At 38.3% G+C, this 26,138-nt stretch overlaps 1 protein-coding gene across 1 annotated transcript; it reads right to left on the bottom strand.

Moving 5' to 3' along the window:
• Positions 1–3,251: 3,251 nt before the first annotated feature.
• On the bottom strand, positions 3,252–20,970 carry Mettl11b (methyltransferase like 11B). Its single transcript, XM_005071361.4, has 4 exons — positions 20,711–20,970; positions 11,467–11,642; positions 5,851–6,100; positions 3,252–5,150 (listed from the first exon to the last, which is right to left on the bottom strand). The coding sequence occupies exons 1-4, from the start codon at positions 20,862–20,864 to the stop codon at positions 4,879–4,881; spliced, it is 852 nt and encodes a 283-aa protein (XP_005071418.1). The 5' UTR covers positions 20,865–20,970; the 3' UTR covers positions 3,252–4,878.
• Positions 20,971–26,138: the final 5,168 nt, after the last annotated feature.

Below are 26,138 nucleotides of genomic sequence, written 5' to 3'. Positions count from 1 at the left end.
TTGTTTCCATCTCTACTCAGTCATCTTTTCTCATCACAACAGCCAGAGGGTTCCTTTTAAAACAGAAGTCACATCATGACAATCCCCTTCTCAAACTCTGCAACACCTCCTGTTCTCACTCAGTGACCAAGGCCTTAGGTGTTGCAACCCCAGGCACATCCTTGAATCTTGTATCTTGCTATATTCTCTCCCTTGGGCACTCTATTGCAGCTGCACTGACCTTCTAGCTGTTTCTCAAGACAGTATGTCTGTTCTGTTGTCCCCTATCCCTGGGTATCTACAGGGCTTGTGCCCTTAACTTTACTTCTTAGCTCGAATATCTTTTAGTGAAGCCAATTTTTCCCTATTGTGCCCAGCCCTCATTTGTTCTACTCATGTTTTTCCCCAAAGATTTACCACTAACTAACATCAAAATTATATATGTTAGATTATTCTTTGCTCCTCAGTTTCACCTATAATATAAGCTCCACAGAACCAGGGCCCTTATTTAAACCTGAGATTTTAGAGCAGTGGCTGTAGATGGTAGGCATTCAAAATGTGTTGAATACGTCTTTGTAGCCTAGTTAAAGTCCCAGAGATGGAGTGAGCTCATCTTTTCTCTGTACTAACTCTTTATACACACTATTCATTCAACGCTTTTTGTTCTAAATCATTATTATTTATGTATCAATCTTTCTCACTCCTAAGTCAGGCTCTCCTTACACACTTTTACATGTCTCTTGGCAGAAATACGTATAATGTCTTTTATGTAGCAAAAGATCAAATCATGTCAGCTCAAAGGTGCTGAATACATAGATTTCTTTGACATCAAATTACTAGTTCTGCAAATTAGTTATTGTTTCAAAAGTCATCAACCTCTATCCTAAGTATCTGTGTATAAACACTCACTAATTGAGATAATTTGAAACCATTCTTTCACATATTTGCTTAATTAACCTGCGGTGACCTCTGCAGAAACACTGGCCTGTGATGATTCTAAGAGGTAGTTTTTTGGCATGGACACCAAAGCATCGAACAGTCAGCTGGAACTAAGGAAAGCAATAACACAACTGGTTTTAATTACTCATGACAGGCAGCTGAATATGCCGGACACAGGGTTTCTTTTCAATACATCACTCAAAAGGGTCAGTTAGAGAAAATGATGGAGAGAGAAAATGAAGATGGAACCAAAATGTGTCCATGATACAAAGGTGTCCTTTTTCATAGGTGACCTTATTCATTTCCTTTTTTGTTTTTATGATAGTCTAGAATCATTAATGTTACTGTCTCCTAAAACATAGTGCACTTCTAGGCTGGTACAGGTGATGATTACACCCTTTCTTGAATCACCATATAAACTGTAGAGTCCTCAAAGTTCATTCAGAATTGCAGATACATTTGCAATTAATTCATTTGCGGAGCACAGGCAAGTACCTTCTACTTCCATTAAAAATTCAGAGCTGGATTAACCTCATCTATAACCTCCTTTTCTTAAACACGTTTGGGAAACCAATGGGAAGCAGGGGGCTTCTTTGTTATAGTCTACACATAATTTGAACACATCTCTTTCTTACAATGTCACACTCACCAATGAAACTGTGGGTTGGCCACATCCTTAGGTTGTGGACACAGACGCAGAAACTGAGACTACCGCCCTAATTAGGCAGCATTTTTGTCTCCGGACCTAATCTTGTTATAGGTCTGCTTTGCCTGATTTCTGAGCTTAGGGCTTTCTTATTTCTGGGAACTTTCCTGTTCTCATCAGAAGCATTACTTAATCAGTATTCTGACTAGCCTTGCACACCCAAGAGCTTTTGGAATTTCTGGAGCCCTTATTGGTCCCTGCTTCTTTCTTCTAATTCCTGTTTTTTACTTCCAGACACCTAGCCTGCCTGACTCTTTCTGCTCTTATCACCAAGAGCTTTGCATTTCTGCAGTGTACTAAGATGTATGGTCAAGACTGGGACACTGCCTATGAATAACCCCCTCAAAGAACTCAGAATCAAAGAGATAATCATGAATGCCACAGTAATGCAAAATGGTAAATAGAGTAGAGTATGGAATCAGGACAGATCCAGCAGCTTCAAGAGGTGTGAGAAAAGTCTCTCTCTCTCTCTCTCTCTCTCTCTCTCTCTCTCTCTCTCTCTCTCTCTCTCTCTCTCAAAGTAAAAATCAACAATACCTAAGCATTCTGGAACAGACAAAAATTAATGCAATGTATTATGTATTTTAAAACATTGCCTCTGTAAAGCCCCCACACCATACATCATGACTCTATCAGGGAACTGCAAGTAGGTGCAGCTGTGAGGAAAAGTGCGAGTAAAATAGTCTAGAGAGGTAAGCCATTGAAAGACTGTGAAGCTATTACATGGCATTGTCAAGAGCTGGAAATTCATGCTGTGAGTATGAATGGGGTATCACTGAAAGATTATATGTGAACCCATCAGATTATATTTCAGAATAATTGGCATCAAAATGAAAAAAAAGTCCAGCTTCATAAGTCCTTCCCGACCAGTGTCCTCAAACATAGCTGATCCTAGAATCAGTTAAATAACTTAATAAATAGATACAAATACTCTGATCCCACGTCATAGAAACAAACTGATGGAAGTGAAATTGGGAAATCTCTACTGATGAATATCTCCAGTTGATTTGGAGGCAGCTGGACTATGAAGTGGTACTTTGGAACTAAACTAATCTACCAATTATACCACGGGTTTCCAGATGGGCCGATAAATACAGCCTGTTTACGTTGCTTCCTTTGACAGAAGAAGCTGACCTGGGGTTTCTCTGAGTGTCTTCCTTTCACTATCTCTATGGTTATACCAACAGGACCAGAAAAAGAAATTCCTTGCTCATAACCTCTAAAAATCTTCTGCCTATTTCTTTCAGAAACAGACCCACACTTTAACATAACCTTCTAAGATTACTTTATCTGGTTGGTAGTCCCTCATGACACTATTGTTTTTGTTTGGTCTTGTTTTTACCTTGTACCTGCTACTAACAATACTGAGGGCTGTTAGTGACAATGTTCACCTTCAATTATTTTTCTTGGTTAAATTATGGACACATTAAGAATTCAGGAGTTGTCAGGCAGTGGTGGCGCATGCCTTTAATCCCAGTACTTGGGCGGCAGAGGCACGCAGATCCCTGTGAGTTCGAGGCCAGCCTGGCCTACAAAGTGAGTTCCAAGACAGCTACTCTGTCTTCAAAACTCAAATATTATATGCATATATAATTCAGGAATTTTTGCAGAATAATACAAATCTGAAGACGTTTTAAGTAGAATGTTTAATGATTTGATTCAACAAGACAAAGGGGACTGATTTGTTATCAACATCAAAGACTCAACAGAATTAAAGATCATCTACTGGTAGCCACTGAGGAATCATATTTACACAATAAGTTCTGGAAACTGAAAGCAGAGAAGATTGGCAAATGTGTCAATTATGGAAAAGTAGAAAAGATAAAGGAATTAAAGATGCTGTTATAAAAGAGGTCCACTGAATCAGCTTCAAGAGAAGGTTCTGCTAATTTGTTCCAAGATTTATGAAGGGTGAAGTCTGAGTTTTGCCATACTCTGTCAGTCTGTAGCAGTTGCTCTTTGATTTCATTCTGTCCTCTGACTTGCTCTGACTCCCTTCTATAGTGCATGAATGGCCAAGGAACCAAGGACAAAAGTGATGTAATTATCTGCGTACAAAATGCAACTATCTAGTTAATGCTGCATTTATAAGAATATAGTGTAACAATTCTCTATTATTCCAGAGCAATGATCTTACGATTTGTGGTGGTATATAGTCATGCAGTAGGTTTTATTAATTTAAATTGATTCTTTGAATTTCAGGGTCAAAACATATCACTATGCTTCAACATTAAGGTGCTGAAGTGTTTTGAAGGCAAAACAGTCATATTTAAACATTGTGCTAATAAAAACTGAATTTCACTTCTCTTTCTGAAAGATTTTAGATTATTTTATTTAAACTAATTCCTTATCTGAACCCAGCTAAGTCAGTATGTGAGCACCATCCTATTTGCCTATTTATTTCTTTTGATGATTCTCTTTCAAGGTACACTCATTTCATTCAAGGGACAAGGAGCAAATGCAAAGAAGCAGGCACCGTGGAAAGCCAGCAGCTAAAATTAGATTGCTGACAACATCTACTTATATGGCCGGGGTGAAACTTCAGTGTCTAACATTTTCTCCTGAAAGGAGACACTTCCACATGGTAATGCAAGCATCTGCTATCAAATTACAACCATATTACATCATTGGTAGTAAAACTGTTCCAAAATAGACAGTGAAACCATATACATTTTCTGCCAAAAGAAGGGCTGAAGACAAAATTAATAGACTTGTTTTTGTAAGATTATTTGACTAGTATTAGTACTAGTATTTCTTTTTAGGTGGAGATGTTTGTTCAAGAGAAGCTATAAAAGCAAAGAGGAAGAGAGTGTAATGTAGCTAACACAAGGACAGGGAAAGGAGTCTGGACCTTCTACCTCATTCTGTGATCAATTGTATAACACAAACCATCAGTGACAAACACAGTCTATAATATGTGAGCGCTGTTTCTTTTTCAGGTCTTCATATGTGCTTATGCATTCAGGTGTAAACAGGAAGCTCATCAAAGCACTTTCCTGGTGCTTTGCTCCATCTCTCAGAAAATCCACAGCATCTGTAAATGTCTCACTATAGTAAGTACACTTCTAGATGTGCACATACTGGTGTGTGCACTGTATTAGCAACAGCACGTATGTATGACATCCTCAATCATTCTACACATACATTGTATCCCTTCTTTCCATCTGTCTGCATCACCTAGGACACCTTGGAGATAGACCCAGTCCTGAAGCAGAGCAATGCTCTCCGGTCTGGTTGTTCAATCCCACTGTTGATCAGGACCGTCTATTACTATGCAGAGCAAACATCCACACTGGAACACACTGCTCAGGGAAGCCCTCTTGCTTCTCCTGGCCCAGAACCACCAGCCCACTCTTCCTAATCAGGCTTCGGAGGATGTCCATGTCCCGAGTCACACTGCTGTCAGACAGGTCAAAGATACAGCCTTCCCGAGCTACATTGTCCTTCAGGATGATAACACCATTTTCTTTCAGGCCTTCTCGGCACCGGGAAAGAAATGCAAGGAGGTCTTTATCAGTCAGGTACCCTGCAAATGGGGCCAGATTGGTAGAAAAACAAGATGAAATGGTGGGGGGAGGGGCAGAAGGGAAGTAAGTAAAAAAGAAAACAAAGCAAAGAGTCAAGAGACTGTCACCTATACATTGCTTAATGGCTTGAATTGCTTTAGTTACAAGAGATTTTGAAAACCTAGATAAAAAGTAAAAGATACAAATCCTTTTTTGGGGGATTTTTAATTCTTTGTCTTTATGTCATGCTGCCTGAACAATGTACCTAATAGGTACAAGACACAATTGTCCCTCCTTATAGAACACAGTCACTTTTTGTGAGTGTGTGTGTGTGTGTGTTACCACAATATAATTAATTGTTTTTCATTTCCTAAGGATTTAAATCTCAAAACATTTAGTTCTATCAATAAATAATGAGGATTGACCATTTATAGGGTCAGTTTTTTAAGTATTTTTAGCTATCTACATTTCTGCAAAGACATGGATTCCTCCGAAGCACTTGGTCTAGCCCCAGGAGTAAGAATTTCCAGGCTTCTATAGCAATGTTAGGAGAAATTTAGGGAAACAGGAAATCACATTACAGCTAGACACAGGAGCTAACAAAAAGTGCTCCATCTCTTGTTAGTCCTTGTTAGTCCCTTGTGTCCTTGTTAAACCCAATTGTCATCTTTCCTAGCTGGAAACTAGTGAAAGGCAAACGTTGTGCCATGCAAGACTGACCTGAAACCCACTGAATCCAGATGACATCATATCTTCCTAAGGGAGGTGTGAATTCCTGCAGGCTGTAGCAGTGGTAGCTTTCAACTTTGTCCTCATGAACCTGCAGGTAGCTCTGGGCTTCAAGGAGGAAGGATTCCATCATGTCAACCAGTTCAACGCTGCTGAAAACAGGCAACAAGACGTGCTTGCTGACCCTTCCTATTCCAGAGCCGCAGTCCAAGGCACAGCCAGTTCCTGCTCTCCCTGATCCCTGCAGAAAGATACCTTGTGGGCCACTTCAAGTACAGACTAACCTTGAGTCTTGAGCATCACGGTTACTTCTTCAAATCATAGCATCCTATACTGTGAGATGTTTCATTTATGTGTATGATTTGATGTTAGTACAAATGCACATAGATAAGTATCTATGATCATATCAATATATAGAGCATTTTATTTTTTCCAAAAAGTCAAATATTTGTTGTTCTGCTTGGTTCTTTTCCAAATTTAGCTATTTAAAAAGAACTGCAAACTATTATATTAGCCTCCAATACCGGGTAAGTCTCTCCAAGAAATGAGCCATGGAGAACTCTATGAAGACATATCTTTGATGACCATGGCAGCTTTATGGCCATGCACTATATGTTATTACTTTGGAAAAAGGGCCAGGTGGGGTGGAGCCCATAATGAGTTTTTATGAATTTCAAAGTTACTCTAAACATTCACTTCTTGGAAACATTTAAATTCATATTAGGATGATTAAAATTTTAGTTTTTCTAAGCTGGATTTGAAGTTGCTCAGACTCTCCTACACCTTCTTTATGGGTGGTAGCACTTGAGACCTGAGCTGAGGAATAGCCATTATCCCACTATCTGTCTCACCAAGAGTGTATTGTAAACACAGTTCTGGCAACACACAAAACACCCATCTGGATAAAGCATAGTTTCTGTGTGTGTGTGTGTGTGTGTGTGTGTGTGTGTGTGTGTGTGTGTGTGTGTCCAATATATATATATATATATATATATATATATATATATATATATATCCAGAAGCTACATATTTATTGAAAAGAAAAAAATACCTAAGTCTGTGCATTGGCTAGGAAGGGGGGATGGGGAGGTGGTACATATTGAGAAATTAGTTAATAAACATTCTCAAACTTGCTCCTATACAATTAAAGAAAGGCTTTAGATGTATGAAGACAGACTCAGCTGTTCTAAATTATTTTGTTGTGATTGGGATGGTAATAGGTTCGTGCTAGAAATTACAGTAATAGGATACTTGGAATTACCAATCAAGATCTTACGGGGAGAGCCTACTCTTGATTTCTTGGGAACTAAGGATGAAAAATACCGTTGGCTAAGGATCAAAGGTAAACATGTACAGGAGGAAACATCAAAAAAAATGCCTTGCAGTCCATCCAAAAGGCTTCCCTTTTGCTAGAATGGTACAAGGACAACAAAAGCAAAAAGGAAGCAATGATGCTGTTTTTTCAAATATAGTAAGGGCCATAACAAAGGAGTATTTATATGTCATATGCTCTTTATAGCCACAATAAATACAATAACCAGAAAAAAACTTCTGTAAGAGTATGATGATGGGGCTGGTGAGATGGTTGTTCTTCTGGAGGTCTTGAGTTCAATTTCCAGCAATCATGTGGTGGCTCACAACCATCTACAATGAGATCTGGTGCCCTCTTCTGTCATGCAGATGTACAGGAAGACAGAGCACAAATATATATATATATATATATATATATATATATATATATATATATACATTAAGATGATGATTTCCATTTTGGAGATGAGAAAACTCCAGTTGTGGCATTAAATAGCTAATGGCAGAACTAGAATTTGAGCAGGAACCGTCTGAGCCAAGCCCAATCTACATTAGGAATAACACCGAGAGCACTAATTCTGACTCCCTTGGAAAGGGCTGCCTAATGTGGTATTCAAAGGGATTCAAAGACTTCTTTCAGCAGGAAAGGGCTGATTGGTGATTTCTGCCTTGAGTTTAAGAAGGAAAGCAGTAAGACTTATGATTGCTACCTCTGTCTTCACTATGGTGTCTCCCCTGTTCAAACATTACATCTTACATATAACTGATTTAAAGGCTCACGAAAGTCACAATCTTCATATAAAATAAGAAACATGAAAGGAGAAAATATGCAGTGATTATTGTAAGTTACAAGCAATGACTGGTAGAAATAGGTGTGTTTAATAAGAAGTTCTCATTAAAACTATTTCCTGGAATTGCTGGGTTCCCAGAAGCTCTATTGGTCATTCTAATCTCATGAGGAGTAGCAAGTGACTTTAGAAATAGAACCACTGGACAACAGAGCTAAGAGACATTAAGAATGTAATTGCTGGACACTTTTATAGTTGGAGGAACAGATTACTATGACGCTGGTAAGTGAAGGAACCTTACCCTCTCTGCCTTCCCAATCACTAACCACGGAAGCCCTTCACAGATGTCAGCAAAAGCCTAGAGTTTTTAAGTGAGTGATATTTAATCCCCCTGTATTTTAGACAAATAAACTGAGGACAAGATATTCCAATTAGAACTCTCTGAAACTATTGTACTCAACCTTCCTAATGCTGCAATCTCTAATACAGTTCCTCATGTTGTGGTGACTCCCAATCATAAAATTATTTTGTTGCTACTTCATAACCGTAATTTTGCTACTGTTGTTAATCATAATATAAATATCTGATGTGCAGGATATCTGGTATGTGACCCTCAAAAGGGTAGTGACCCACTGGTTGAGAACCACTGCCCTTGGAGATTCTCATCCTTTTCAGTTATGATTCATCAGTTCAGATGTCTGATACTTGGCTACAGCTATCCTTGAAACCTTTGAACAGACACCAATGTTCCTTTCACTCAGGTACTGTGAACCTCCAGCATCTCCGATCATTGCCTAGTCGCTCTTTTCTGCTTCATCCAACATGGTTGGCACTGCCTCCCCTGATCTGGCACTGCTGTTCTTTTTCTGTCTGTCACTCATAGGCAATACCTCTGAGAAGGGCTATTTAAAGGTTGCTCTCAGAATCTGCTCTCACCTCTTGGATACAATGCCTGGAGAAGCTGTGACTGGACTGAAATCAGATGCCCTTGACAAATGTGAATACAACCTCGCACAATGTCTGATTTCAAAACAAGATGGTCTTTATTTTCATTTTCATTCATTGTGTTATCTTCGTGTCTATAGACTCATACAAAATAATACAAACACTCTTAGTTACGCTGTTTGTGGCCTTATTATGCCAAATTGCTTTACTTTGCATAGCATTATCTTAAACCTATCAGTCAAGTTGAAAACTAAAATCTAAGTGCTTCATAGCACTGTACGAAAGCCATGAAATACAAAACAAATCCCATTAGTTTAGGAATTCAATCTCTGACAAATATCTAAGAAACAAATGCATGAAATACCAAATCCTTCTTGTGTGCTACAACTCTACCCTATTAGTTATTGGCTATGCTGGCATCATCTTGGTACTATTTGTGAATTGCTAAAGCAAATACATTTGCAACTAGATTAAACAGCTTTTCCCATTGTCCCTTGTCACTGAGTGTTGAAAGGAAAGCAAAGTTTTAAATTAAACAGTTCGCTTTTTCCCAGTTGACACAAGAATAAATCATGTCACATGCTTATATCCCCTAAGTCCTTGTCTCTTGACCTAGATACTAATTTAGCAGATTATTGAGGTCAAAGCACTAAAATCTCATTCCTTTAAACAGACTGTTTGTTCTTAGTTCAAGGTCACAGCTTTACAATGTGTCTTGTCTATTAAGAAGGACACTTGTGTTTGTTTGAAAGGAGCAGTCTACCTCTTTTCCAACATAAATATGTAAGCATACAGTGTTTCCTTTCCCAGGTCTGCGGGCGTGCCTCTGGGCTCTGTCTGACCAGAATCCCTGTGGTCAGCTTGGCATTCCTCGTGGAGTGACAAGGCAGCTGGATTACTAGCTAAGCTTCTGAAATACCTTGGGATCAAAATCAGCCTCACCATGAGGCAAGCAGGAGGGACTGTTTAGGCCAGAAAAGAGGAGAGTTGAGGTGTATAGCCTGTGAGAAACAAAATAGGGATTTTTCTGCCTCTTGAAACAAATGGAAAACAAAATATGTCTTGGTTGAGAGCAAGGAATTTGGCATAAGACTAACCTGGCTGGACTGATGTCTCCGTGTGTGTGTTCTTTTTTAAGGATTTATTTCATCCCTTTAAGCCTCAGTTTCCACAACTATAAAAAAGAACTGACAGCAATTCTTACCTTTAAGAATTCTAAAAAGTAAACAGGCAGTGTTCCTAAAAGACTTGGCAAAGTAACTGACCTACTTAGAACAAGCATGCTATGAAATCAGCCATCAACACTAGTTTAGAAGTATTACAGATTACTCTGACATGTAAACATCCATAGCCATAAACCCTACATTTGTCAAACTTTTGTGGCTGCAACTTGCATCAGATAGACATAGGGTCCCATAGACATCTCATCCTGGCCACATGCCTCTGCTGCCAGACTCCTGACACAGACACTGGGTGCTGCAATGGGGGTGGGGAGCATAGAATGAATGGAACATCACTTTAACACCAATATAGTCTTCACACTGTCCTTTTGAGTAGAGTGACAACTTAACTCTAAAGCTAAACATTGATAGTGTTTCCTTTACCAAAATAAAGCACTACCCACATTTTAATCAAATGACATTATGTTGAATATAACAAATTTTGCTTGCAATTAGGATTTTTATCTTCAATAAGATCCATGACAGCTTTATTGTGTGGGTTAAGATAGCCTGAAAACTAAAGTTGCATGATATGTGATGAATATATGATATGACATCATTGTTAGTAATAGTCACATCAGATTTATTTTATGCTTATTTTGTTCACTAAAGCAAGTGTCCAACATCTCTAGTCTTTTTTGATCTTCACTTTATTCCACCAATCAGATTCTGTTGTTATTCCCTAGCCATGGAGGAGAAGACTGAAGCTAAATACATGGAACTAACATGTTCAGGGGTGTTTATACATTAGGTGGAAGAACTGTGTTGCTTTAGAAAGCTCAGAAGTTTGGTTCCTACATTCTACTGTCTTGTCTCTGTATGACCTGGGCATTTCTTCCACAAAAAGAAGAGGCCTAACCAAATCCAGAGTAACAAAAGAATCTCATTCATTCAGGTAACAAGTTGAACTATGTACAAAATTATAAAGGGATCCTATCATCCTTTTTTTAAAAAATGAATATAAGCATGCATCTTCTGGTATATTTCATTTGTATTTTAGAGACTTTGTAAATTACTCTGAAATGCCATGAGGCATGAATTCTCAGTAGTCTTCTAGGTGTCAGCTGTTTACCTCTGATTTTCTGAAGATGATTCTGTAGTGTAGTACAGTCATGTCTGTGCCACTAGTTCATCTTCCCCTGAAGCATGTGAGATTAGCTGGTGCTACAGTGGTGAAGCTCCAAATAGGATAAGCCGAGGGTTTGCTGAGCTCCATCCCTCTGATCATCTTAAAGCAGGCTTTCCGGATGACCACTCAGCTGAGTCACATGGATTTAACAACACATGTGACCTCAGTTTGCAAGGACTTTGTCTGTTCAACAAACATCAGTCAGAAAACTCACCCCAACAAATTTCCTGAGAAATTCATGAGAGGCCTGGATATCTGGATTGGATAGTTCAATAAAATTTCCCATCATGCCTTCTTCTGTGGCTGGTACCTCTTGGTAGAAAAGCTTGGCTCTGGCATAGAACTGCATCTCACCGTTAATGACTTGGCTTGTTAAAGCATACAGTTTTACTGCAAAGGAAATATTATCAAGTTATTAAAATGTATAGGATGTATCAAACTCATTTTTAACAATGAAATGGCTTTCTCAAAACTCCATGAATTTGTACTGTAGAGAAAAGGTCTCTGATTCTATTTGATTTGATATTTTTAGACAAGGTCTCACTATATAGCTATGGCTGTCCTATAATTTGCTCTGTAGACTAGGTTGGACTCAAACACACAAGATCTGCCTGCCTCTGCCTCCCAAAGATTGGGATTAAAGGCCTACACTGTCATACCCAGCATGGACAATGGATTTAAGACAGAAAATATGGGTTTGAGTTCTATCCCATAGGCTTGCATGCTATTTGACATTGAGAAAACTATTTAAACCCTGTGGTCTGCAAGTGTCTTATCTATAAATCACAATTACTTTACATTTTCCTAATTGAATGTCTAGTTTAATAAACACAACTGACATGGAAGATCAATGCAATATGGAATATAATATATTTATTTACCAGAATAATAACTTACATACAAGCTGGTGAGTCAGAAATGTGGCAGGTTTCCAAAGGAGGAGAAGAGAAGAAGAGAGATTCGTTTCTCTTTCACTTCTTTTTATCTTCACCTGGGCTAAATTTCCCTATCCCCACCCTCATGGGTGGATAGCTTTGTGGGGCTCACCCCTACACACAACTTACCATCTTATCAAAAAAATTCTTAAAGTATTTTGTACAGTAAAAGAATAATCTCATCACATCATGCTAAGTGATATCTTTTAGCTCAGTGCTTTATTGAAATTTTCTCATTCATTCTAGCTGTTAGCCTCTATTTTTCACTTTTTAAATACATATATGTCTGTATATCAAATATAATACTTATGTATGAAATTCTCAAAACATTTTTAAATTAAAATTTAAGAATGACTTAGTCCATACCCCCCCACCAACAAATGAATTAGAAAGCTAAAAGTTTCTAAAGTTGTACAGCTACAGGAAGAAAACTATTAATGAAACAATGGAAGAAAAATTCTAGACCTGAAAGAGACTGTAAGATTTAGCCAGGGCTAGGAAAGGTAAACTTCTTAAAAATGCAAATTGACATTTATGTTTAAATTTTTCAGAAAAAAAAGAAGGACCCTAATGCCATTTGGAAGGAGAAAAAATGATTGAGCTTCAAACCAAGTTACCAGAAGTAGAAAATAAAAATACAGGCCTGAATATTATTTGAATTTTAGATAAACAATAATTTATTAGTGTATATATATATATGCCTAAAATATTGCACTCTACATGGGACATACCTATAAATAAAAATTATTGGTTGGTAATATTAGATTCAGTGTAACTGGCATCTTTTTTACAAAATAAAGAGCTGAAGTAAAGCAAATATAACAAATTTCATCAGAAACAATTGAAAGTAGTGGTTTAATGGCATTAGAATTCTAAAAAATTTTTATTTTGAAACTAAATTTAACACTCATTTAACTGGGAGAGTATTTTCTTTCTATTGATTAATATTTCTTGACGTTGTATTTCAACCCAGCAAGGGTTAAAATCAAGAATGATGCCACTAACATAGGAATTCAGCAAAAAGAAATCTACAAATGACAATCACTTATCATATCTGGAATTAAACTGTTCATGCTGCAAGAGAAATTATAGGCTGGAATTCAGCTAATAGACAAAGTAGCAAAGAATCTAGAATGCATTGGTAAAATTCCAAACAGGATATGTTTTGGTTCACAGTAACCAGAAACAAAATAGGGTTAAACACTCTAGGTAAAAATATACAATGGCTCATACTTGCTGTTATTATGAGATTAAAACCAAAATATGACATAATTTTAAGTAGAAGGAGTCAAAGGGAAAATAGGATTTAGCTTAACTAGGAGCATTTGCTTTTCTTTAGGTAACTCCTAAGATTGTGAAATGAAAGCAGGTTTCTGCTTGATTCTACATACTACATACTTGCAAATTTTATTCTAAAAGTTAAAAATTCGATAGATAGCATATGACTAGAACTATGCTCCTATTGTGAAGTCAAGATTTTCCAACCTGAAGACACTGGAACTAATGTTTGGGTCACAAATGAACATGGGTTTTCTGAAAGGGCTACAGGAGTCAGTTTCTTAATAGATTATTTTCTGGAGACCAATATAATATTATACACAGTCTCCTCAATATATATTAACTATTATACAGGCATGTTAGTTTTAAAATACAAAGTTTTTAAAGCTGCTTATGTATATACTCTTTTGCCAATTTATGCACGACTGGATACTACTGAATGAGACAATCCAAAATGCAAAGTAGGGACCTCATGCTCCAAAGCAATAGAGCCAGTGACCTACATCTTCTCTTCCCACACTTCCGTAAAGGAAAGTCTTGTTAAAAACCAAGTGGATCAACAAATTTTTATAAATTCAATAGAGATGGGAAATTCAGGCATCACCATCCCAAGGTTACGATGGTTCCAAGTTCTTCTGCAGTCCTCAAAACATCAAGCTAGAAAACTCACAATTCATATCTTCTCAGGCTTGGATTTTATTCTCGGATTGTAGAAGAACCATGGCTCAATGGCTCAATCTGTTTCTCTCTTTCTCCCTCTACCACTCCCCCCTCCCCCTCCCTCTCTCACTCCCTCTAAACCTTCCTCTCCATCTCCCTCTCAGTCCCTCTCTCCCCAATCTCTCCCTCTCTGTTAAGGAGAAATTGTGCTGCAGTACATGGGTGGAGAACAGAGGACAACTTGCAGAAGTCAGTTCTCTCCTTCCAACTCATGGGTCCCAGAAATCAAACTCAGGGCATTGGTTTGGCAACTATTACTTTAACCACCTACCTAACCATCTCACTGACCCCCCCCTCAATGTTCTTGATCCAGGTATTGCAACAAATTAGCCACATTCATCATCACATGCTTAAGTCACCAAGTTGGTAGCATATATTAAAAGACTTAATCTAGAAATGGGCATGGTTCATTACATCAGCTGCATTTTAGTCTCAACTCAATGCAGAGCTCAGCAGGTCTCAGCTTCACTAGGTGGGCTTTTATTGTTAGGGGCTTGAATTCTCATTTTCACCTAACTGACAAATGTATTTCTCAAAGAAAGATATATGAGGTGTCAATGGCCAATCCCAGGTTCTGCCCCTTGATGGCTCCTACATAGTTCATGTTGACTTAGCCAAGGCAACCAGTCACTTTTTACAAATCTTTTTATAGTGGAAATTCATGTAGTGATATTTTGTCAGAGAATGGCAATGTCTCTGTAAATTTTGAGATGGTTTGCAGCAAAGAATAGATCAAAAATGGCACTTATTTCTTGACCCATGTTATCTGTAACTGATCAAATCTGTATACATCTAAGGAATCTATTTCATTTACAATATAACATAAATGTTATATATACCTTCTATAGAAAGAAGAAGAAACAAAGAAGTTATTAAATTGTCCATGCCAAATGACACAACTGAGAGTTCATCCCATTGCTTCTTCATCTTGCATTTTGCCTCAAAACTACATCAGGTAAGTAAAGACAAAAGCAAAAGGAATTATTTTTGTTCATTTTTTTAAAAAGATAAATGCTCTTGTCTCATTTGCACTATAAAATTAACAAATATTTTAAATTTTAGATATATTTTTATTAATTCTTCAAGAATTTCATACACTGTATTTTGATGATTTTTTTAGTTGCCTGGAATTGTCCTAAGCATTTAATATTATTTCTTTTAACCCTGTAAGCTTTGTTCTTAATATTTTAGAAGACTAGAGTTAGAGTGGTCACTTCTCAGATGAGTGCTGGGAGAGTAGGACTTAGTATAGTTTCACTTAGTAAAAGACATACATGAGCAGGTCACAAGATAAGTCCATTTGAACAAAGCTTTTTTCCTTCTGCTAAATCACCCAAACCATTTTCAAAAATCAACGTCCAGGAGTTATAGACTCCAAGTAAAACAACTTCCAGATAGCCACTGATCTCCATGTTTTGAAAAATGCAGTTATGCTAGACTATTGCTGATGATTAACTTATGAGAACATCTCCAATTGGGCTATATACAGGTCCCTTTAAGAACTGACAATCTTCTCAACAGAACAATCTCAAATTATGGAAAGACACTTAAGGAAATGCTCGACATCCTTAGTAAACAGAGAAATGCAAATCAAAACCACTCTGAGATTCCATCTTACACAGAGCAGAATGGCTAAGATCAAAAACATCAATGACAGCTTATGCTGGAGAGGATGTGGAGAAAATAGAACACTCCTCCATTGCTGGTAGGAGTGCAAACTTGTACAGCTCATATGGAAATTAGTATGGTGATTTCTCAGAAAATTAGGAATCAACCTACCACAAGACCCTACAATACCACTTTTGGGCAAATACCCAAAGAGTGCACACTCACACCACAGGGACATTTGCTCAACTATGTTCATAGCAACATTATTTGTAATAGTTTTGGAATATTTTGGAAACAACCTAGATGTCCCTTAACTGAATAATGGATAAAGAAAATGTGGTATATTTACACAATGGAGTACTACTCAGTGATAAGAAACAATGACATCCTAAAATTCACAGGTAAATGGACAGAACTAGAAAAAAAAACATCCTGAGTGAGGCAACCCAAAACCAGAAAGACAAATATAGTATGACTCACTCATAAAGGGTTACCAGACATAAAGCAAAAGATACCCAGTCTACATCCACAACCCCAGAGAACTAGAACCCTCTTCCAGAAACAGATGGAAGCAGATGCAGAAATCCACAACTAACCAATGGGCCAAGTTCCCGGGATAGGGAGGACCAATAATATGAACAAAGGAGTCAAGACCATGATGGGGAAACCCATTGAAACAGCTGACCTATGTTAGTGAGAGATCACTGACTCAGGTCTGACAAATGGGAAACCTACATAAAACCAAACTAGATTCCCTTAGTATGGGTGACAATGGTGTCACTGGGACAATATATGAGGCCACTGCCAGGGCGTCCAAGATATAATACTAATGCACAAACTGACTTAGTGGAGCCCATTCTGTATGGAGAGATACCATGCCCAGCCTAGACACAGGGGTGTGGAGGGTGGAGAGGTGCCTTGGTCCTGCCTCAACAAGATTATGGGACAGACTTAGTAGAGTTCTTAGAAGAAGCCTTACCCTCTCTGAAGAGCAGATGGGAGGTGGGAGGGGGAGTGTGAGGAGCAGGAGGAGAGGAGGGAGGGGGGAACTGCGATACGAATGTAAAAAATAAATTAATAAAAAAAGTAACTGACTAAATAAAGACCAACAGTAACATCTTTTCCTATACTAGTTCCTATTTGTTCATAAACAGCCACCTTTAGAAAACCTTTCAACCCAAATCCCCAAATAAACTGATGTCACTGAATTATATGAACCTACTCAGTGGCCCACCCATCTGGATCCCCACTGAGAACCAATTCTCCTCATAGGCCATGCTTTCCACTGCTATCAAACTAGAAATGATATGTGGGAAAATGTACAAGGCTGCCCACTTTAGCCCATTCACGTTGGTAGATAGGATACATGACAGTTCTAAAGCAGCCTGGGATACGGATGCCTGAACTTTAATCCTGCCGTTACATAGCGCTGCAAAACCCTTGGCAAACCTTCTCAGTTCCTCTGTGCCTAGTTTCACAAATACAAGCTATGGGGAATAAGAACATGCCCGATAGGATGCTGTGACAATTAACTGAGGTTTTGTTTAGAAGTTTAAACACTAAATGTCCTGAGTTTGCCTCCCCTTTTCCTGAAAATGTCCTAAGGAAAACAGCAGTACTTTGACTTCTATTGCATACTCCCATCCTCTGTGTCTCAACAGTCGCATATGTCTCCAAAGCTAGTCTGGGATGTTAAAGGTAAGTTTTCCACGATGGATCTAAACCACAGAGTGAGCTGGAGTAAGACTGACTGCTTTACACAAATGACTGGGGGGATGGGGAAAGGAAAGAAGGACTCAAAGACTGGTTAGCCTGGTGTTTTCCATAAGACTGGTTAGCCTGGTGCTTTCCATAATTACCCCTAAACAACTAGTCCTCTGTGCAGACCCTAGAGGCAGGGTTCCCTAATATTTTAAAAAGAGGGACTTTATTTTCATTTTTATGAAGTCTTAAAGTCATCAAGAACAAGGAAAGCCAAACACTAAAACACTTCTGTGGGGTTGGGGAGGCAGCATGTCTGCTGGCTGTTTTATTTCCAAACTAAAAGGCATAATATCCGCTAAAGCCTGAAAACTTGCAAGTATTAAGTTTATCGTCTTTGGTAATTCCTGCTCTAAAAAATGTCAAATGGTGACTCAAGAAGAGGCCTGGGCACAGAGGAAGTGAAGGAAAACCTAACATCTATGGAAAACTGGTAGTTTTTTTTATATATATACTGCATGTAATTCTTCTTGTTCCCTTGCTACAGTTTTGAGGAAACTTAGGCTCCTGGACATTAGTAACTTGCAAGAAGATCACTTCTCTGGTTTGTGTAACATAGTATCATAATACTTATTCAAATGCAATTCTGTAACTGTTTCTTGCACTGAATATGACCAGCTTGTTCAGAAAATAAGTATATGATATAATCATCTCTAAACAACAGTGTTTTCTTTTCTCCATAGCTAAAGCACTTTTGACCATGTACACTTTCTTTCTTTTTTTTTTTTTTTGGTTTTTACGAGACAGGGTTTCTCTGTATTGTTTCGGAGGCTATCAGTCCAGCCTGGCCTTGAACTCACAAAGATCCGCCTGCCTCTGCCTCCCAAGTGCTGGGATTAAAGGCGTGCGCCACCACCGCCCGGCGACCATGTACACTTTCACATCACCCATAATCTTATATTTCTTGTCAATGAACTCTAAAAAATTTAATATATGTCATTTTGGGCTAAAGTATTTAAAGCTACCAGACAGACCTTTAGCTATATTTTTTCCTTTGCCTTGATGAAAAGTATTATCTGGTTGATGGAGGCTGTATCATCCTGGATCCCTATATGCCTATGAGGAATATAGCTGTCTTTATCATAATAAATAATGTATGTCCAAAAAAGTGGTAACAAGAATAGATGCATGGGTGCAACCAATGATATTTCACAATTCATTCATTACTGCAGCAGAGCCTAACCCATACCAGCTATTATCCTCAGTTAACGTTCCCATGCAGGTTTGTAGATGCAGCAATCTTACTGATTCTCAGGTGAAACTAATGCCCACGCTGAATTGTCGGGATAGAGAAAATAAGAAGTGTTCATCTATAGAAACTAACAATAGATCCCACTTTGACCTGGAGCAGACTTTTATTCCAGGTGCACTGGTCAAAGGAACCTTCTCTGTCTCAGAAGCCAGCAGTGAGACAAGAACCGAGACTGAAAACAGAACAGTAACTAAACCTAGGTTAAAAAGCTTCACTTTTCCCTTCAGTTGACTTTGGGGTTCCATGGACTATTTTGTTAAAAACATTAATTATGCAAAACATTAATTAACCATCCATAAATGAGAAAATGGATAAAATAAAAACACATGAAGCCAGAATGATTACATTAGCTTAAGGAAAGACCAAATATAATGTAGGCTACGGTGTTTCAAACCAATTTTCATCCAATTTGAGCAAAAACTGTTTAATCCTTAACTGGTTTACAGCTATGCTCAGAAATGAGTCCCTTTCTGTTTGGTAACCATTTTAAAGACTGCTGGTCATCTGCCCACTAGTGACTTTCTTCTCAGTTACTATAATTGATAGCTTTCTCCAGCCTAAATCACACAGTGTTGCTGAAGATTCTTAATCCAAACAGTCCTCCAAAAGCCAGTGATTGATTGGCCCATGTCTGGAGTCACCAGAACATTATAACCTCCCAAAAAATCATCCCAGTTTTTCTCTCAGGATAAAGGAGATGCATATGTTTAACTAGAAGAAACCTTAAACTTGCTTTGGTGTAATTCACTCTAAATTAGACAACGCATCTCTGAATTGTATTTTTACTTGGAAACTAAAACTGTACGGAAGAAGTGGGAAAGTGGAAGGGAACATAGTGATATTTACTCATAGTGTAGCTAGAAGAATCAAAGTTTTATATGAGAAGCATTTTCATATGAAACCCATATGAATATAAGATGAAAGTATCTGTAGGTCTAGAATAAAAGAAACCTCAGAAGTCAGTTTATGAAATGAGACTTTGATAGCTGCTAACACCCAGGTTCTTGAATGTAACAGTAAGAGCTATGTAGCTCTTTCCACAGCAGGAAACTGGAGCCTAATCAAGTGCACAATGGGGCTTTCAGACAACCTTAAACAAACAGACCAAAGCTGAGAAACAGCATTCTTGTTTTCACTGGGAGAAAATATAAATCAAAGAGGCAGGAAGGGGGCACTTCACTCTTTAATCAGAAGGAGCTTCCTCTTGAGTGCTGGTTAGAGCCCTGAAGTCTGTTACCGTTACACAGGTTAGAACAAAGCTGCCAGCATACCTGATAAGCTTTCTATTGCTCTCTTGTTCCATTTCCCTGAAACTAGGGGAAAAAACAAAAATGAAGGCAGACTATTACCTCTTGATATCCTAAATTCTCTTATGATACTTGTGACTTAGAGACGTCAGAACAGATAATACACACACACACACACACACACACACACACACACTCACAACACCCATACAGATGCATGCCTGGCCTAACCATACTTTGATTCCTTATCATGTAATCTCTGTTTTCAATTTTTGCTTAACATACTGCTTCATTAATATTCTTAACTCTGGGTTATCTAATTTTCCTACTTGAGCAATTAAAAAAAACACAGCGCTGACAACTCAAGAATTGAGTTTCTCTAAGCCTCATAGTCGCCCAGCTGATACTTAGAGCAGCAAGTCGCTCTGCCTGAGGGGACATGCTAGCCCTAAAATAGAGTTCAGTCTTGCCAGGCAGCACTTGATCTTCCCCTCTCCATTAAAGAATGTCATTGAAGTCTTTCACCCACTGACACTGGTCCGGATTCTCCTCAGCTGAAAAATACCCTTGCTCTAACCTCTCTCCTAGGCACCTGTAACCTCATACAGCCCATCCCAATCCGTTCTGTCCCTCATCTAACAGCTCTGACTCACTTACCCAGGGGAATTTTTTCCAGCAGGTAGAGATAGCTCTGAAAGAAGTCATTGCGAATGGCTTTGTGAAGGATAAAGGACATACTATGTCGACAGAGTTCATCATCGGTCTTCTGCCAGCGGGATCTAAAGGCAAAATGGGCTCCCAGGTGGGCCATGGTGAAGCGGGGATGATAATTATTCTTACAGAGAAAGGACGTTTGTCTAACTGTTCCTTTGAATTACTCTTCTCTTCCTCAAAGAACTTGAGACTGTCATTTTAAACCAGTCCCAGGTCCATCTATATCAGGACAGGCTGTCATGGGTTGTAGGGGGGAGGGATAACAGACACGGGGAGGTCAGGCTCTTGGCACATCCACCCACAATCTGATTGCTTGCACGACACCACTCCAAGCCAGCAGGTGCTAAAAGATGGAAATAGGCTGAGTGAGAGCCTGCTTCATCCAGGGAGAAGCACGCGTCCCTCCTTTCTGGACTGCTTCAAACAGGCTCAAGCACTGCCTGCTAACACCCTGAACACTTGCTTTAATTTGACTCTGAAATTGGAATAGCCTAATTTCCATTTCAAAGAGTTGTGAATATTTTGCAGGAGATCCTATTCCCTGATTTCCATTGCTCCTGGAACACTGAATACTCAAATTACAAGGGACCTTCAAAGTCATCTTAGCCACTCACATTCCTTTCATCAGTACAATTTTTTTCCAAATCATTTTATTGAGGTGGATATGTGTTTTCAATGTTTAAGGATCTTCCAAGGGGGGCAATTATTTGAAAGCCCATTTTGAAATTAAATACCCTTCTCTATCAGCAAACTCCTCCACTTAACTTGTTCTGAGCAGTGCGTATGCATGCAAGTTTTTCTGTTCCTTTCTACTATGATTATGATTTTCCTTTTAAATACATATGTGTTATGTACTATCTTAAGATTGTCTCTCCAACTCATTTCTCTGTTTTTTTTTACATGATACTATGTGTTCTAGAGGCCAGCCTATGCTGACTATATCAGCAGACTCCATTATACTCTGATTCAGCCAGTAGATAGTGTCGTAGGAGATAGTAATAATACCTCCTTAAATATGAACTTTGCAAATGGCAAGTTTCTATCACAATTCCAATGTGTATTGTGTTCATAAGGCCAGTGAGTGTACATACTATCCTCCTTTGCCACCTTTATTAGTCAGTATCTCCAACAGGATGCTGATTCTTAACCCTTAGTAAGATATTTGTCTTAGGAGAGAACTAACTCCAACTACTCACACTGATTATTTTGACAGTTCACACGGGCAAGTTTTTCAGTGTTTACAGAACTAATTATCTACTATGAATTATATACTTCTTATATCTGGGCAAGGGCTAATAAACATTGTAAGATCTTTATATTTCAGACCTATAATTTCTGAGTGGGATGAAAGACTGATTGGTCCATGCAAAATGCGTTTGTCAACTTACTTTGTTTCTGTGGGTCACATTAGATTCTGTGACTATTTCTCATAGTTTCCAGCTCATTGCATTTGCTTCCTTATGGTGACCATTTTTCTCTTACAGCTGAAACGCTCTATTTGTTGCCAGCCCACACCATTCTTGGCTATATTTACACCTACTGAGTGAAGTTATGATATACACCTCAAGTCTACCACAGGCATCCAATTTCCAGGCTGGGAAGAAAAACAATGAAGTAAAAGAGAGAAATATGACTTCAGTAAGAGAAGGAAGAAAGTGAGTTCATCTATTTGATTTGAGGGATTTGCTGTAAGGAGTGTGAGGGGCACCTACAGCTAAAAATAAAAGACTAGATTATCATACAGAGGTTCAGGAGAAAGGAAGGCACAGAAGAAAATCCAGATAAGAAATATATTTGCCCTGTAATATAATAAACTTAATATTTGATAAGTCTGTTCAATATAGAATTCCTACCAAAATGAAATTCCATAATGTTTATTTAAATTGAAGATAATGGACAAAATAACTGCCCAGCCAAAGAGACAATATGTCATTAATAGATGCTCATGGGAAGAATGACTTTAAAAAATCTACTTCAGAGAAAAATGTAATTAAGAGAATATATTGTTAACAGGGGAATAGGAAAAAGACTAATAAAACAGAAAACAGAGCCCACAAACAAAATTTTATAAGCTAGTGCAGTGAATTACATAATATTATTGCAATAGTAATGTGTCTAGTGATTAGCACAACTCCTGTACTATACATGCTTATCTAAGATAGCTTAAACTACAATTATAAAAAACCTCTGAACATGTTTTAAGAAGATATCTTTGTGTTTTTAAATGAATATCTTAAGACTCAAACTAAAACTACAGTGAAAAATAGTAAAGTAACTGCATTAAAATTAGGGTAATGAGCTTTTGTTCATCAAAAGAAACCATAGGTAAAACTTAGCCCAAAATGAATAGTCAGTGTTTCTACCCTCAATAATCAATAAAAACATAGTGCCTGAAATGTATGAATAACTGAAATGTATGAATACAAATAAACAAGAATAACACAAACTGTATAAAGGAGAAAAGATCCTTATATAATCTTTCAAGAAAGTAAATATAAATGCTAATTAAGCAGTTTCAATAATTTATCAATTATTTGAGATATACAGATTGGGATCATAACAAGATGTAGCATAAGGTTTTAAAAAATGTAAGCTAAAAACTCAGTGAAGCAAGACTATAGAGCAGCAGAAGTCACTGTTATAAATTCTAGGTCAGTAAGAATTTGTTCAAACAATTCAGGACCATCTCATGAATGTAATGATGCTTATGTCCTAGACCAAACAGTTTCAACCCCTCTTGCTGCAACATCATGGGTTTGTAAGTCATATCAGCCACTTGATCTCTTTAGCCACCCCCAAGTAAAAAAAAGAAAAGAAAAATGTCTGGATCTATAAGTGGCTCAGGGATCTTAAGGGACTAACTCAAGTCTGAGTGACGGGCAACTTAGCCTCGCCTTCTGTATATCACCACTACTACTACAAATAAATATGGGTGAGTCTCAAAACCAGTGTTTTTTTTTTTTTTGTTTTTACGAGACAGGGTTTCTCTGTATTGTTTTGGAGGCTATGGGTCCAGCCCGGCCTCAAACTCACAGAGATCTGCCTGCTCTGCCTCCCGAGTGCTGCGATTAAAGCCGTGTGCCACCATCGCCCGGCTGTACATTGGTTATTAAGCAAATAAAGTTCAAACATCTAAAAGTACAGTGATTTCTTCAATTTTTATTTGCTTGCTTGTTTGTTGCCAAGCTGAAGGTTGAATCCCCTGCCTGACACAAGCTAGCTTCATGTCTATCCCACACTGCTCAGCCCAAGCAGTATGACTTGAAGAGGAAAACAAACACAGTAATGAAAATACTGATGGATCCTGTGATAAAGGCAGAGGATGTGCCAGGAACAGAATGCTAAAGGACCTTTATATAAAGCTTAAGCCTGCAGCTAAGTTATAAATAAAAATATATTATTTACCTTACTGGTCTCTTACATGAAGGCACTTGTTTTTATTAACTAGTCATGCAAATTAAAGCAGACAAACATGTGACATATTCCTTATACCTACTGGAGCAGTGATTTCTGAACCAAAAACAGCAACAGGAGCAGGTATAGAGGTTCTCACTGCCCACTCACCCTAAAGCAGAGCTGCCTGTCAGAGCCAGGGACATTCTGAAGAGCCACCCAGACACTGTAGTAGGCATCACAAGTCGGCTACACTCACATTGGAAGTTTTCATCTCATACTCTTACTTCCCCCTTAAAAGGAAAACCCAGTGTGGCCATAATGAGACGTGACTGGTTCCAGCATTTGAAGAGAGACCCCACTCTATACCCATCTTACTCAAGAAAGCTTAGAAAGAAATGGAACTAAAGAAGAGAAGGGAGGGGCCCGCTACACTGTCAGCTGTGGGTGTCCCTCAAGTGTTGGATCTGTGTAAGGTAGTGACAGGATGGACTGTGGCAGTGTGGAGTTGGATCTGGCTCCTCCCAGGCAGACTGTCTGGAAAAATATCCAAAATATAAACACAGAGTTTTTGTTTCCAACTCTCTTTGTGTATCAAATTTTAGTTTAATTTAATTTTAAAATTAAACTAGCTGAAGCTAAATAAAATGTTAAATTTAGGTTCACAGTCACACCAGCCACATATTAAGTGCTCTTTTGGCTAGAGATTTCTGTTGTGGCCAAGATAGATTATCTCCCTCCCTACAGAGAGTTTGCTCAAATTCTACTGACCCAGGAGTCAGGTCCAAGTCACTTTTGAAGAGGAATCACAGATAGCAATTCCAGCACTACAGAGAGAGTGAGCACCTGATATTTTACTCTAAGAAAGTCCACTTCCTGTTCTTACTGTACAGTCATTCAGCACCCTAGGGGAACAGAAAAGGACTTCTGCCAGTTAAAACATGAATCATTGTGTCATTATTTTTTCAATCATAAGCAATTTGAGGGCAGTTTACTTCAATTGCATACCATTTCCGTGGACAGTGTGATTTGCTGAGCTACTAAGCACACAGCTCTCATTTCTATGAATCCATGACCATCTGGATAATTACCTGCAATCTCTTGCTGGACTTCTTAGAAACCCTTGGATGCCATTTGTATGTGCTCAGGAAAATTATATTTTAGTCACCCCTTGGAATATCCAACTTGGCAGTTCATGCTATATTTCCAATACCTGCTATTCAACTATTCAATTATTCAACCTAGTCAGAAAGCTGTTATAAGACACACAGACAATTAAAGGTCTGCGATATTATCAGTATAGTAACAAAACAAGAAATCCTCTCTTAGCCAACAGCAGCAGCATCCACAACTAAATGTCTCATTTTCTGTCTCAAGTTATTACCCCAGGGTTCTTCTGTGGGAGGGGGAAAAACACCTTTCACTGTGCAAACTGTTCCATGCCCCGGGAAAGCAGACATGAAGTGCCTGAGATGCTCGAAAGCTGTCACTGGGGACCAGGGATTAAAACCTGGTCAGGGTAGCAAATAAAACAAATTTAAAAAGCTCTTAAAAGAACTTGACAAGGGAAGCTTAAATCTTATTTTAAAGGGCTGGGTTGTACTAAGTCCTGAAAAATTCAATCCTCCGGAGGACTATATCTCACTAAGAAAGCTCCACGTAAGTTTATCATGTAGCCAACACCTAGACATTGGGCCTCAGAGACCACTTGGATAATATTTCCTCTGGATTAGCACTGAAGCTTGGAAGTGACATTTGTACGAGGCATACTGTAAACTCTAGGGCTTTACTGATTATAAAATGATAATTCTGGGGGTAGAGAAAGTGGTTACTGCAGAGGGAAGTCACCATGATTTATACATCTTGGACGTTCTTCCTTCTTCACATGGAATAACTTACTACACTGTGTTTCATGTTCCTTTTTGGGTTTAACCACGGTTGTTTTTAGATTATCTGCGAGTGAGAGCCTATTTGTTCT

The sequence above is a fragment of the Mesocricetus auratus genome, unplaced genomic scaffold (genome assembly GCF_017639785.1).
Source record: "Mesocricetus auratus isolate SY011 unplaced genomic scaffold, BCM_Maur_2.0 Super-Scaffold_100676, whole genome shotgun sequence".
Lineage (NCBI taxonomy): Eukaryota > Metazoa > Chordata > Mammalia > Rodentia > Cricetidae > Mesocricetus > Mesocricetus auratus.
Note: the sequence above shows the minus strand (reverse complement) of the source record. Positions and strands in the feature narration are given on the sequence as shown.